General features: G+C 46.4%; 1 protein-coding gene across 1 annotated transcript in view; it reads left to right on the top strand.

The window, feature by feature from the left end:
* The window catches only part of MAP7D2 (MAP7 domain containing 2), a 95,829-nt gene continuing 86,400 nt past the window's right edge, over nucleotides 6,066–15,494 (top strand). Inside the window, 1 exon segment of the mRNA XM_013985990.2 lies at nucleotides 6,066–6,410. Within this exon segment, the coding sequence (XP_013841444.2) occupies nucleotides 6,284–6,410 (127 nt within the window). The 5' untranslated portion in view covers nucleotides 6,066–6,283.

Genomic DNA, 15,494 nt, shown 5'->3' with positions numbered 1-15,494 from the left:
TGATTCTTTTCAGACTGACATTTTTATCTAAACTTTTATTCATGATAATGTCTCAAAATTTGGTCTTAAAAAAATTGTGATGTATAAGGGAAATGTATACTTTGTCTGGTTTTTTACTTTTATGTTTTGGGTTGTTTGATTCGAATGAATCTGTTCAGTCAGACTCCAGATACAGGGTTGTATTTTCCGAGCTAGTGAGTTTGTTATAAACCTGTGCTGAAAGCAATGTTTTCTAATGGTCAATCAGTTGTCCAAGATGATCTCAAATTTCCAGAATGCCATTCAGTCTACTCAGTAGATTTTTTTTTTTTTTAAACCTTTTGGCCCCCTTGCAGCATTTGGAGTTCCCAGGCCAAGAGTTCAGATCTGAGCCACAGTTGTGACCTATGCCACAGCTGCAGCAACAGTGAATCCTTAACCCACTCTGCAGGACCAAGGATCAAACCTGTGTCCCAGCGCTGCAGAGAGGCTGTTGATCGCATTGCACCACAGCAGGAACCCTCAAAGGACTTTATTTTACACTATGCAAAGACACAAGTGAAGTAGATATTTATCCTCTGGTCAACTTGCTCACTTTTAAAATGCCAGTCTTGGAGTTCCCATTGTAGCTCAGCCAGTTAGGAGCCCGACTAGTATCCATGAGGATGTGGATTCGATCCCTGGCCTCACTCTGTAGGTTAAGGATTGATCCAGCATTGCCGCAGCATGTGGCGTAGGTCACAGATGTGGCACAGATCAGACGTGGCTGTGGCTGTGGTGTAGCCCACTAGCTGCTGCTCTGAGTCAACCCCTATCCTGAGAATTTCCCTATGCTGTAGGTATTCCAGTCCAGGCTTTGTTGGGTTCTCAACCTGATGATGGCAGATCAAAAAGTGGGGACCAAACCCGAGTAAAAAGTTATTTGCTGATTTGATCCTCTAGACTTGTCAGGTATAGAATTAGTTGGATTTTTGCAAATTAGGCAAGGATATTTACGATTTTAAATGTCCCAGGAATTATAATAATGAGTAGGGTTTTCCTAACTTGATAGTTTATCTACGAAAGGCAAGGAAACACAATTTCTTTTTAAAAGCGAAATGACAAGCAGTAGAAATGACTAATATTATTAAATCCAACTCGAGTACACATCTTAATAGTTCGGATGGCAGAGTAAGAAGTGCTCCATGAAACCATTTTGCATACTGTTGAAGTCCAACAGTTTTCTCAAGGAAGACACTCATATGACTCTGAATTGTAAGCCGAACTTGCATCATTTTTCATAGAATGCCATTTTTACTTGAAATAACTACAGACAGACTGGTTATTCGAACTTAGGCTTCTGGTTCTCAAAAATGAATGAAATGACCCGGTAGCTTCAAGGAAAATAACTGACGCCATTTGTTGGAGGTGATAAAACTTGAACTTTGAAGTGAAAATTCAGTTTAGGAAAATCGTGATGACCATCATTAGCTTGACAGCTTCAGTAAAGACTTGAAGAGAACAATGATCATTGTCGGTAATAATGAATGTTTCTTTTTAATACCATAAAGTGAAATGTGTTGACATTTGGAAGATCTTCATAGCAGGGCCAACCAGTATTTTCTAAATGGTATACTAGTATGAAAAGATCACTGAATTAGTGTTAGGTTTCCACATTGCAACCAACCTTAAAAAAAATTACCGTTTATCCAGATTTGATATGGTATCAAAGAAAAACATAGATAACTTCCTAAAAAGGTCATTAAAATATTTCTCCTTTTTCCAGCTACATAGCTCCAAGGCCAGATTTCCCTTATGTGCTGTAACCAAAACCTAACACATTGAGTACAGAAGCAGATATGAGACTTTTCTATTAAGCCAGACAGTAAAGAGACTTGCAAAAATGTGAAACAATGCCATTCTTTGCAAATTGGGGAGCTTGCAGGAGGGGGGGAGAGTTGCTTTTCACTAAAAGTGCATTATGCTAAAGCTTTATGTTTATTGTTAACAAGTCTGTTTAAAATTTTCTGGAGTTCCCGTCGTGGCGCAGTGGTTAACGAATCCGACTAAGAACCATGAGGTTGCGGGTTCGGTCCCTGGCCTTGCTCAGTGGGTTAAGGATCTGGCGTTGCCGTGAGCTGTGGTGTAGGTCGCAGATGCGGCTCGGATCCGGAGTTGCTGCGGCTCTGGCGTAGGCTGGCAGCTACAGCTCCGATTAGACCCCTAGCCTGGGAACATCCATATGCAGAGGGAGCGGCCCAAGAAATGGCAAAAAGACCAAAATAAATAAATAAATAAATATTTAAAAAATTTTTCTAATGCATCAATATTCATAGATACAGCCCACAAGTAAACTTGTCATTTCAAGGAAAACCAAGTTTTCCTTGTTTGTTGCCAGTATTACATGTGCACTTTCAAGTGAAAAAAAAATTGGAAAATTTAATGTCTTACCACCATTAGCAGATACAGAAGTTCTTTAGGAGTCTCACTTTTAGGTGTAAAGTAGGAGTTGGTGAACTTTTACTGAAGGACCAAATAGATGCCAAGCTCCATGTGGCCCATGGGCCATAGTTTGCCAACCCTTGCTGTAAAGGGTCTCTGGGGCAAAAAATCTGAGAATTGCTGCATTAGACTAACAACTAGATGGTATAACAGATTTTAAGATGTTCCTCAACCCTTAACTAGATTTTTAGGAAGTTAACCAATTGGGAAAAGCGGAGCAAAGTAAAGTCCTTTTAAAAAGACAAAACAAAACAAAAAACCAGTTCTTCCCAAATTATTCTGACTTCAGTATAATTCCATGTAACATTCCAGCAGAATTTGAGGAGGGAGACTAGAAAAAAATGGTTCTAAGGTAAGTTCGGGAATTCCTGTCACGGCAAAGTGGGAACGAATCCCACAAGGAACCATGAGGTTGTGGGTTTGATCCCTGGCCTCACTCACTGGGTTAAGGATCCGGTGTTGCCATGAGCTGTGGCATAGGTTGCAGACGAGGCTCGGATGAGGCTCGGATCTGGCATTGCTGTGGCTGTGGTGTAGGCCTGTAGCTACAGCTCTGATTCGACCCCGAGCCTGGGAACCTCCACATGCTGCAGGTGCAGCCCTAGAAAGCAAAAAGTAAAAAATAATATAAAGTTCATATGGAAATTCTGGATTTCTAAGACAATTTGAACGAACTCACCATCAGACATTGTCACACCATAAGCCATAGTAATACTAGATGCAGTAAAAGGTCGGAATAAAAAGCTCCAAATCACTTATAGCTGGAATCTAATATCCAGCACAAATGAACATCTCCTCAGAAGAGAAAATCATGGACTTGGAGAAGAGACTTGGGGTTGCCTGATGGGAGGGGGAGGGAGTGGGAGGGATCGGGAGCTTGGGCTTATCAGACACAACCTAGAATAGATTTACAAGGAGATCCCGCTGAATAGCATTGAGAACTATGTCTAGATACTCATGTTGCAACAGAAGAAATGGTGGGGAAAAACTGTAATTGTAATGTATACATGTAAGGATAACCTGACCCCCTTGCTGTACAGTGGGAAAATAAAATAAAAAAAAAAAAGCTCCAAATCAAAAGATAGTGTTGGACTATTACACTTCATAGAGAAAAGTAAATGTGGGTCCTTGTCACACCATATACAGAAGTAACATTGCTTTAGAGTAAAGGTAAATCTGATGAGAAAAGTATAGACTGTCTAGTGGCTAGGGGAGTAAATATTACACAAGACCCTTGTTATTTCCTTTTACTACAATTGGAGTTGATCCCTCTCTCCCTTGACTTTCATCTCCACCTGGGTTGAAGGGCTGCAATAAACATCCTGCAATGTGACTTTGTATGTCTATATCCAAAGCAAAACCAAGACCTCTTAAAGCACAAACCCTAAGCATAAGGTGAAAACTCTAAGTTTGAGATTATTTCCATATAAGAAGCCTTTTGAATGGATGGGTTTTGGCATAGAAGTTAAAGTTTTGTTAATCTTAGAAAAGCATAGTTGACTAGTGAAATGTTTAAGCCCATAAGGATTATCTAGAATACAAAAACGAAGTCAACAAGAGAAAGACAAGTAGCCCAACGTAAAGACAAAATCAAACAGGCAATTTACAGAAGAGCAAACCAGAATGGATAGTAATCGATTTCTGATAGATTTGTATGCAGTTGAAATGGATAGAATGATAGCTGTTGTGCAGTGTCATTTGTATAATCTCAAACCATGTATTTCTTCACTATATGTTTGAAAGCAGAACTACAAAAATATATTAAACAGAGGAGGTGTCTATGATTGGAGAGAGGATTGGAAGTGGGAATAGAGAGCGGAGAGAGGGAAAAATAGAATCAAACTAGAGAGGACTGCTATCTGACAAGTCAGGAAGCCATGAGCTCAGGCGTTGGATTGGTTATAAACTCCAAGATCTGTAACAAAAAAAGAAAAAGTGAAACAGCTCCCACACCCTAATTAACTTGTCTCCGTTTTACTGGGTTAGAGACAGTTTTCATTACAGCCAAGGGACCAGCCCCAGCTTGCCTGCTTTCCTGCTTACTTGTGTCTAAACTCCCCTTCTTGCTTTCTCACTGTAGTTGCACCCTACTCCTGGCACACCTTTGGGAGTGTCATGAACACATTCATCACATTTTTGTGCTACAGAGGGACTCGAGCTTTTTTGCGTAGAATCCGGTTGTTGGTTACCAAGGGTTTCAGCTGGTTGGGGTTTTTTTAAATTGTATAAATTGACATACCTTTATGAAGTTCACATGGTATGTTTAAGATATACTATTCAATGTTTTTTTAGTAGACTTAAAGAATCAACCATTGGCATAAGTGCTTCTAGGATGTTTTCATCATTCTTTCCCCAAAACCCTTCTTCAGTTTCATTCGGCTTTTTTAAAAATTTATTTTTTTATTAAACTATAGTTGATTTACAGTGTTGTGCCAATTTCTGCTGTACAGCAAAGTGACCCAGTCACACATACATATCCATGCTTTTTCTCAAATTCTTCCATCTTATGTTCTATGCCAGGAGATTGGATATGGTTCCCTGTGCTATACAGTAGGATCTCATGGTTTATCCATTCTAAATAGTTTGCATCCATTCGGCTTTTAAATCATGCATTTCTTTCTCCCCCTGTGGTGGAAGTTAAAACTTGGGAGCTGGTCACGGGCCAACAGAGAAACATGCAGCCTGGGGCTCCACTGAGGTGGGTTACTCCCTTGGCAGGCTATACCTGGGTAAACACCTGGAGGCCTCAGCGGGCTATGCAAAGATGTCTTTTTCAGTATGTGTTTTTAAAAAGAAGTTAAATGCTCCTAGCAAGGGTAAAAGGATGTCCAAGGGAAAGACACCTCCCCCATCCACCCACTGCACACCCTTCCCCACCTCCCGAGGCTACATGTTTAGCAGATGGTCCCAGAAATTGTCCCTCACAGAGATTTTCCAAGCGCACATTATTTGCGCCCCAGGAAGAAAGGAACCACTGAGTAGCTTTCCCGTGGAACCAGCCGAGGAGTGGGGGCATGGTGGAAAGCCGACTGCGGGCCCCTGATCTTCCTTGAAGGTCCACCCAGCTGGCTTCCTGGAGACCCGCCCTGGGTGGCCGCACGCCTGGTGGGGGTGAAGGGGGACCTGGCGCCTGCCACGGCTGCATTTCTGTGCTTGGAGGAAGGCGTCAGCACTGGCCCAAGTGGCTCCTGACCAAGGCCCTACTAGGACCTGTTTCCAGAGCTGCAGCTCTAAGTATGGGGATGCCTCGTGTGTGTGAATTTATGTGAGCCCTGTGAGGACAGTGTGTGAGAACATGTGCGTTCTGGGTGAGCAGGTGTGTACACGTGGTGTGTGCGCTCTGTGTTGCCACGCGCTGTGAGGTGTATGCACACTTGAGAAACTGCATCCTCTCTGTATAAAGCTGTGAGTGTGTGCACTGTATGAGGACGTGTGTCTACACTAGTGTGTGGATACTGCTTGTGAGCACGGCATGAATAACTGTGTGCACGCCGTGTGTGCATGCGCGCTGTGAGGACAGGGGTACACATTGAACCTGCACGCAGTGTGTGGGCACGCTGTGAGAACTAGTGCGCACATGGCATGTGCACGGCGTGTACCCTATTAGGAGTGGTGTGCATGTTGCAAGTGCCCAACCTATGCGCCAGCCGCGTTAGGACCCTTGGGCCCCTCGCGTGTGCACACGGTGCGCGTGCGCGGCGTGAGAACCGGTGCGCACATCGCACGTGCACGTCGTGGGGGGAACGCGTGCGCGTAAGGTCGCACGCGGGTCTGGTGCGGCGCGGCGGCCGGGGCAGTGCGCCTGTGCGGCCCGCGCATCCCGATGGAGCACCGCGGTGCCTGCGGGGCGGCAGCCGGGACGGAGGGGACTACGCGGGCCCCCCCGCTTCCCGGGAAGATGGCCGAGCCAGGCGCGGTACGGACCTCGCCGCCCAACCACCGGCCTTCAGGTGGGGCTCCTGGGAGGCCGCGGGCGCGTGGGGGCCTCGGGGCCCCGGGGGGCGGGGCGGGCCGCGCGAGGCAGGGGTTCGGGAGCGCGCGGGCGTGGGGAGGGGCGGGGCGCGGAGCTGGGCTAACGTCTCCTGGTCTGGGGTCGCCTGGTCGCTGGATCCCAGGGCCGCTTTCCTCGCGGTGCAGGTAGCAAGGTCCCCTCTCGGTGGCTTAAGTGAGTGAATGATTTGGGGGTGGCTTAGGGTGGATGGCTGTTGTTTGGCGTGGGGGCCCCGGGGACGCGCTTGCTGCCCCAGGGGCCCCGAGGTGCCAGTCCGGCCTCAAGGAGCAACCGGCGTGGGGGCCGCTGCGACAGACCGAGCCGGTGCTGGGAGGGGGGGGGGTCGCCGGGGCCTGCGCGTCCGCCCACTCTGCGGCTGGGGCATTTTGCTCAAGCGACAGCCCAGCTTCGTGCTTCGCAGCTTCCCCGGGGGTCAGAGCCGGCGTGTCACCCGTGGGCAGGGGCGGCCGGGTGCGAGCCCCAGGCCGGGCTCCCCTGCTGCCCACTTGCGCTCCCACAGGCCGCAGGTGCGCTGCCCAGGGCTCTGGCGGGACCGCGACCTCCTCCCGCGGCAGCACGACGGTGGAGCCCCCGGCCCATGAGCCTGCAGCGGCTGGGAGCTAAGGAGGTGGGGTCCCCAGACGGGCTGCCCAGAAAGGAGCGAAGCAGGGGGAGATTTGGAGGACATTTGGCAGAATTTTAGATAAGCTGCTCGCGCATCTTCTAACGTTCTGTAAATTGGTTGCAGGTAGTGCGGGGGTGTAAGCAAACGTGGAAACCGGTTTCATGTTTTTCCTGGCAACACCTTTTTTTTTTTTTTTTAAGTTAATGTGAGCTATTTTTAAAACGTGTTTTACTGCTGTATAACATGCATCCCACAGAAGCGCGCAGATATTGGCTACGATTTGAACTATCAGATAATGAAGATCTGCGTGTTTTATGTAAGGTGTACCTAGGAAGGGGAGGAAACCAAGGGACATGTTCTTTAGCCGCTTAAATCATGGCCTTTATATGAGGGTTATTTTCTGATTGGGCTTTCATTTGCATCATTCAGAAAAGGAGGTGCCTTGAAATCTTTCCCAGTTTGCGTTATCATGCATTTTTTTTAAAGGCAGAATTTGACAAATGTCACAGGATAGTGCTATAAATACTATAAATATGTACTTTTTGCTTGAGAAACTCAACAGGCATCTGCTAGGGAAGAACCCCAAACCCACCCATCCATCAGAACCAGTGTTGGGGGAGAGCGACCTAAGAGAATAAAACATTGGAAAAGGGAGGCTGTTTAAGTTCACATTTTTGATCAAGAGTTAATTAGCTTTCGATGTTTTAGAAGCAAGGAGGAGCTGTATGGTTGGGCCTGAAATTTATCTGTGAGATGTTAATTTACTTGAAGGTGCTTAATAAGAGGGCATTCTTAAGTTCTAGTTGGAAACTTTATTGTAGAAAAATAGCTTTAAGCTATTTTCCTTTATTTTAAATTAGAAATATGGAAAGACCTGTTTTGTGAAGGTATAAAATACTTAATAAACTTCCCTGCGCATTAAGGTTGGTGTGGAGAAACTGGAATATACAATTTCATGGTACTGCCAGGTACTACTGTGGTTTGTTCTTTTTGGGATTTGTGAGGCCAGGTACTTGGAAAAATAATGTCATCCTCAGAAAAGTCTTGATTTTTGAGGTTTTATTTTAATCCATCTTGATACTGATGATTCTTGGCCACTCAAGGCCTTATCATTTGGGACCCATTCCTCCTGAGATTCAACCTGCATTTCTTGAGGGTCTCCATTGTTCCTAGGCTTGTGCTGAGTGCTGTGAAGACCAGAAAAGACAAAGAGGCCTGAGATATTTAGACTCTCCAACAATTACATGGTGGCACTTTTGGGAGATAGGAGTGGGCAGGTGGTTTGCCTGGGAGCTGGTGCAGAAGGTCTCAGGGGAATGCCTCTCTGGCTGTTCCCTCTAGCAACAGGTTCTTCCGATGCTGAAATCCTGTGCATTTCTTCCCATTAACCCCCAGTGAGGCTTTCTTTCTTTTCTTTTAATTACCACCAGAATGGAAATTACCAAATGTGCGAGAAGTAAGCACCTGTTGCTTGGATCTGCTTAAATACCTTTATAAAGACGGCAGGTAGAATCACCTGGTCTCAGCTGTCAGACTGCCTTGGTGTCACAACGCTCCTGTGCTCCCCTCAGTCTGAAATGCCCCCCTTTCCCTTCAAGGGTTCACTTCCTCTAGGCTCCTCTCAGTCTGAATTCCTCTTGTCTGTGCCTGCAGCACCTGCAGGGAAGCACCTTTATGTGGCCCGTGTGGCCTTAACCTTCCACTTCCTCTCAGCAGATGTTCATTGGGTGCCCACTGCGAGCAGGACCCCATGCTGGTGGCTCCTGCTGTCACTGGTGCTCAGTATAGTGAGGTCCAGATGGCCTGCGTGTGAGTGCCATCTCCCCACTTCCTGCTGTCTTGCCTCAGGAGGACATCTCTGAGCTTCAGTTTTCTCACCTTTAAAATGGGCTTAAGGGCACCGTAGGGTGACAGGAGCACTGCTTTGAGGATGAAGGAATTAATATCTATAAAGCAGTGCCTGGCACACCGTGGATGCTCAAGCTGGTCAGCCGTTATCCTTTCTAGTAGATCATTAGTTTGAGGGCAAGGCCTTGGCTCCCACAGTGCCACCTGGTACAGAAGATGGCTGGATGGTCATCCTCCTCCTCCTCAGAGTTTTTGCACACAGTAGGTCTGTAACTGATGTCTGACATTTGCATTATGCTGGGAGCACCTCCACTGGGGTGAGAGCTCAGTAAATAGTCATGAATTGGAAGATGGAAGAAAGAAGCGTGTCGGTGGGGGAGTTTGCGATAATGGAGTTAGAAAGCATGTTTCCTGAGGCCTGATGAGCTTTCTAGTGCATTCTGCAGGTAAATACTGTTTCCCTAGTCAAATTCACTTGCCCACTGTTCCCTGGTAAGGAGGCAGTTGCTTTGAGGTGAGATGAGGTTCCTTGCTCTCCTTGCACCTGCCTGTCTTCCATCCCCTGCCCTGGATCAGGAGAATGGAAGGATACAGACTCGAAGTTGCGGAGCTCTCCCCCTGGGAGCCACAGTAGGGTGGGGCCAAGTTGGAAGGGCTGAGACTAGGGCCCCAAGAAATCAGAGTTCTTTATCTGTTCTCGAAGTTGCATTCAAAATCATTCCTGAGGAATTCCCGCTGTGGTACAGTGGGTTAAGGATCTCACTGCAGCAGCTCAGGTAAGTCCCTGCAGAGGTGCAGGTTCAATCCCTGGCCCAATGCAGTGCATTAAAGGATCTGGCATTGCTGCTGCTGTGGCATAGGTCACAGCTCTGGCTCAAATTCAGTCTTCAGCCTGGGAACTTTCACATGCTGTGGGTGTGGCCATAAAATTTTTAAAAATATTCTTGAACACACTAGTCCTAAAGCTCTTTGAACCTAAGAAGAGCAGATTGAGATTGTGTGCATGTCCTAGCATTGTGTGGTGTCCCTTTGGTAGTGAGAGGGCTTCCTCCTCACCCTTGCCACCCCACCTACCTGCCCCCGCTGCGCACCCCTACTCCCACCCCCGTCAGGAGAGAAAGAAGTAAATTGTGTTTGGTCTGGTGTTTCTGGCTTTGTCGAATGATAGCATTGAAGGACTTGGACTTGGCAGGACTTTCAGGGAAGACTCCTGAAAGTGTCTGAGCATCATTTGTATCTTTTCTGATGTCCTGACGCTGTGACAGGACAGGACAGGACCCTGGTCACAGCCTGTCGTTTCTGTTTCTAATCCTTCTTCCTCTCCAAGATTAAAGGATGTTTTCCTGTCATTCAGCTGCCCCGTCTTCTGCAGTGGTTTGGGTTTAAAAGAACATCTTGTCTTCTGTAGTAATTATACTAATTGACTTATAAAACAGAAGGATTTGCGGGATGGGTTTGGGTAGACGAGAGAGATGGCGATTTCTGGGGGATGCTGGTAAATAGTCTAGTGGGCTTTGCTGGGGGGATTTAACAAGTGATAACTTGGAGTTCCCGTCATGGCGCAGTGGTTAACGAATCTGACTGGGAACCATGAGGTTGCAGATTCGATCCCTGGCCTCCTTCAGTGGGTTAAGGATCTGGTGTTGCCGTGAGCTGTGGTGTAGGTCGCAGACGCGGCTCAGATCCGGCATTGCTGTGGTTGTGGTGTAGGCTGGCGGTTACAGCTCCGATGAGACCCCTAGCCTGGGAACCGCCATATGCCACGGGAGCAGCCCTAGACAAAAAAACAAACAAACAAAAAACAAGTGATAACTCATGATGTGCTCAGGATGGTAAGTGCTCACAGGGCAAGTGGTGTGACCAGGCTTAGCGTGATGGTGCCTGATTTGGGGGAGGCCATCCACATGCTGAGTTGACTGTGGCAGCATTTTGAGGTTTTGAAGACTTTCCATGGCCCAGGAAGGATTACCCACCGCCCACCTCACGTCTAAGGTGACCACCTTCAGATGTGGAGCCTGCTGGCTCAGCACCGGAGGCTCTGGGGCAGGCTAGACCTCGGGACCCCCCTCATCCGCCTCTGAGGTCTCTCTGAATGTAGGCCTTGAGCTGCTTTTCTCTAGGGAAACGTTAGCTTTCCTCTTGCCTAGGAAGTTTTCCTCTTTTTAATAATCTCACGATAGTGGAGTTCGGGTTGCTATTTAAGCGAAAGGGAAACAGATATGAGTGAGCCACACACATATAAAGTATTCGAGGGAACAGCAGTCACACCAGATGCCCATGATCCCTTGGAATGGCAGGATCTGTCCCCAGGGTACATAACTCCTGGTTGGCACTAGGTTCGTTCAACTGCTTTTCCCCTCCATGCCAAATAAGCCGGCATCTGAGAGCCCCCAAACAACCCTATAGAACGCTTCTCGTTCCTTTGTCATCTCAGCCTCTTAATTTTTACCTGCTCTTTGCCCACTTGTGTAATAATAGCTTTATTGAAACAACATTCACATACCATACATTTTACCCATTTAAAATGCACATCTCAGTGGTTGTCAGTGTATTCACAGAGTTGCACAGCCATCATCGCAATCAGTTTGAGAACGTTTTTGTCACCCCATAGAGAAACCCCATACCCATTAGCTGTCATTCCCCATTCCCCCTCCCCAGGCCCTGGCAGCCATCCATCTCTGTGTCTCCATAGAGACCTCTAGGCTTCCGCTCTTGATGCACGCACATGTGATTGCCCGGAAGTCCTTGGACGGGTCTCTATGCCTCAAGGGGCTAGAAACCATCATTCTTCACCCTCCGTCATTCTGGTCCAACTCTTGCTTTGGCTGCAAAGCCTTGTGTTTTCACCTCCTGGGCAATCCACGGCTCAGTACCTGCAGAGCACACAGAACCTGACTAGAACCTCCTGGGAAGTCTGTGGTTACGTTCTGCACATGTGTTCACTTTAGCTCCTGAAATGGCAACAGCTACTAATTGTTGAGCACTTATGTCTCAAGAATGAGCACTCAAGCCGTGCATTATTCACTTTATTCCTCACAACCACCCTTTAAATTGTTTTTATTCTCTTCTATTTATTTATTATTTTTAGGGCCACATATGTGGCATATGGAGGTTCCCAGGCTAGGGGTCTCATTGGAGCTGCAGCTGCCAGCCACAGCCACAGCGGATACTTAACCAACTGCATGAAGCCAGGGTTCGAACCTGCATCCTCATGGGTACTAGTTGCATTTGTTACCACTGAGCCACAATGGGAACTACTGTTCTCTTTTTAGAGATGTTACCATTATTTATCTCTGCGTAATAAAAGTATTTCTTATTATTCAGGGGCTTGGTTGGGCTCAGTTGAGTGTTTCTTCTGCTGCATTTGCTGTCACCTGGAGTCGTCCATGCCACTGCTGTCAGCTGGGACTCAATTGGGCTTGAAATGTTGGAGGTGGCCTCTCATAGTCCAGGTGTCTAATACTACGCAAGGTGTCTAATACCACTGGACTTACAGTGTAGCAGGTGTACTTCAAGAGCAAGGCAGCAGAAGTTGCCAGTTCCCTTATGTCCTGGGCTTGGAAGTCCCAGAATGTCCTTCTGCTGCGTTTGGCGGTCAGAGCACGTCACAGTGCCAGCCTGGATTCAAGGGGAAGGGAAGTGGACTCCACCTCTTGAGGTGAGGTGTGTCAAGGCCCTACTGGGCAAGGCAGAGTCTCCTACCTCTTTGGAGATTCTTTCTTGGAACAGGTTAAGTACATTGAAATTGAGAGTTTAAGCAAATTGCTCAAGGTCACACAGTAAGTGGCAAGTGAGGACTCACACCCAAGTGTGTTTGACTCCAGAGTTAAGTATTTTTAATCTCCATGCCTATGTGCCTTCCCAGATAGATCATAACACACTCCTTTTGCACATGGGTCACACCTCTCCGATTTTCTATACCCCTTTCAAGAGCCAGCTCAGTACTGATCCATGTTTTACAAGGATTTTGTGTGACTTTTCCTTAGTACACAGTTGTTTTTTTTCCCCAAAGATGACGAGGACCCTCATTTCTTATAATTACGGCAAAACTGTTATCAACAAAAATGCCTAGAGGGAAAGATGTTCCATTTAACAGAATTTCTGGTTTGCCAGGAATTGACCCCCTTCTTCTCTGTAGCAGCTGTTGTGCTGGGGTCTGGAAAATCTCCTTAGTATGCTTTCCTGTTTTAGGACACTGCATTGGCTGGGACTGAGAACCTAGCTCTTGGGTTATCATTCTGGAAGGCCCAGGGAAGATTCTCTTACACTGTAGCCTAGCATGTCTCTAAGTCTGGTGAAGGACCAGTTTAGATTTTTTGTTTGTTTGTTTGTTTGTTTGTTTTTGTCTTTTTGTCTTTTTATCTTTTCTAGGGCTACACTCGTGGCATATGGAGGTTCCCAGGCTAGGGGTCTGATCAGAGCCGTAGCCACTGGCCTACGCCAGAGCCACAGCAGTGCGGGATCCATGCCGCATCTGCGACCTACACCACAACTCATGGTAATGCCGGATCCTTAACCCACTGAGCGAGGCCAGGGATCGAACCCGCAAGCTCATGGTTCCTAGTTGGATTCATTAACCACTGAGCCATGACGGGAACTCCTGGGTTTTGTTTTTTTTTTTTTCTGATTTCCAGTTTTTTGCTGACCAATATCTTGTTAAAATGCAATTTAAAGGACACACTAAAAAAATAAAATATTGAGACATGGAAAGCACAAGTCCAGACTTTAAAAGATTAGATAGAAGACGCCAAGATATAAGTGGATATCAGATTACTTTCAAATTGCTATATGTTTCTAAATATGTGGTCTCTACTCATGTCCTTATTGGGATGATAATGAACAATAAGGAGATCGACCCCTGTCCACAGGCCACCCACTGAGTAGCTCTGCCCAGGGCCAGCATTTCCTAAAGCGTGTGGTATACAAGAGGGTTTTAGGTTACACATGGACAAACTTATCTTTTCAATTTTATTGATTTTTTAAAAATTTTTTTCTTTTTAGGGCCACACCTGCAGCATATGGAAGTTCCCAGGCTAGGAGTTGAATCGGACCCGCAGCTGCAGGCCTACGCCACAGCCACAGCCACACCAGATCCGAGCCACATCTGAAACCTACGGTGCAGCTTGTAGCATCGCCAGGTCCTTAACCCACTGAGCGAGGCCAGACTTTGATCCACACAGAGACTAGTTGGGCTCTTTACCCACTGAGCCACAAGGGGAACTCCTCTTTTCAATTTTAGATTAATATTCCTATAGATTCTTTAAATGTATTGTAGAAATATAACCTATACATGAAGGTGTAATTTCATGAATATTTTCAGAATGAGTAAAAAAAATGAAAACTCAAATTGAAGAAAACTACTAAATAATGGTATACCTATTAGAAATCTAATACAAATAAAATGCTAGCCACACACATAGTCCTAAATTTTCTAATAGCTGCATTAAAAAAGTAAAAGAGGAGTTCCCATTGTGGCTCAGTGGGTTAAGAACCCAGCATAGTGTGCATGAGGGTGCGAGTTCAGTCCCTGGCCTGGCTCGGTGGGTTAAGGATCTGGCATTGCTACAAAACTGCAGCATAGGTCACAGATGTGGCTCAGATCGGTGCTGCCATGGCTGTGACATAGGCCACAGCTGCAGCTCTGATTCAACCCCCAGCCTGGGAACTTCCATGATGCTGCAGGTGCAGCTGTAAGATAGATAGGTAGGTAGGTAGGTAGGTAGGTAGGTAGGTAGGTAGATAGATAGATAGATAGATAGATAGATAGATAGAAAGAAAGAAAGAAAGAAAGAAAGAAAGAAAAGAAAGAAAGAAAGAAAGAAAGAAAGAAAGAAAAAGGAACAGATGGGGGAGTTCCTGTCATGGTTGAGTGGTTAATGAATCTGAATAGGATCCATGAGGTTGTGGGTTTAGTCCCTGGCCTTGCTCAGTGGGTTAAGGATCTGGTGTTGCCATGAGCCGTGGTGTAGGTCGCAGACGCCGCTCGGATCCTGCATTGCTGTGGCTCTGGTGTAGGCTGGTGGCTACAGCTCCGATTGGACCCCTGGCCTGCCGGTGTGGCCCTAGAAAAGACAAAAAGAAAAAAAGAAACACGAAATTAATATAGTAATACAATTTATTTAACCCAATACATCCAAAATACTGTCGTTTCAACATGTAATTAATATAAGGAATTGTTAATGAGATATCTCACATTCTGTTTTTTGGACCAAGTCTTCCAAAACCAGTGTGTAGTTGACACTTGAGCACATCTCTGTTTGGACTAGTCACAGTTCAGGTGCTCAGTAGCCAACTGTGGCGAGTGGCTCACACATTGTACAGTGGTGAGCTAAAGCATTTCCATCCTGGCAGAGGGTTCTGTTGGTCCAGAGCGAGCCGCATGGTCACCCCAGGGGACCGTGGTATTGAGTGTGGTCACGTGCTGTCAAGTGTAGAACAGAGAACGGGGTTTATGCTGCGGTGTTCAGTCCATCTTAGATCTCTTGCGTGGGGGTGCCTAGTGCAAGTGGAAATATTCTTTGATAAAATGGTCTTCCCTACAATAAAGGCGAAATGGGCCTGGACCCTCAG

This window comes from Sus scrofa, chromosome X (assembly GCF_000003025.6).
Source record: "Sus scrofa isolate TJ Tabasco breed Duroc chromosome X, Sscrofa11.1, whole genome shotgun sequence".
Lineage (NCBI taxonomy): Eukaryota > Metazoa > Chordata > Mammalia > Artiodactyla > Suidae > Sus > Sus scrofa.
This window is presented reverse-complemented; position numbering and strand designations above follow the sequence as displayed.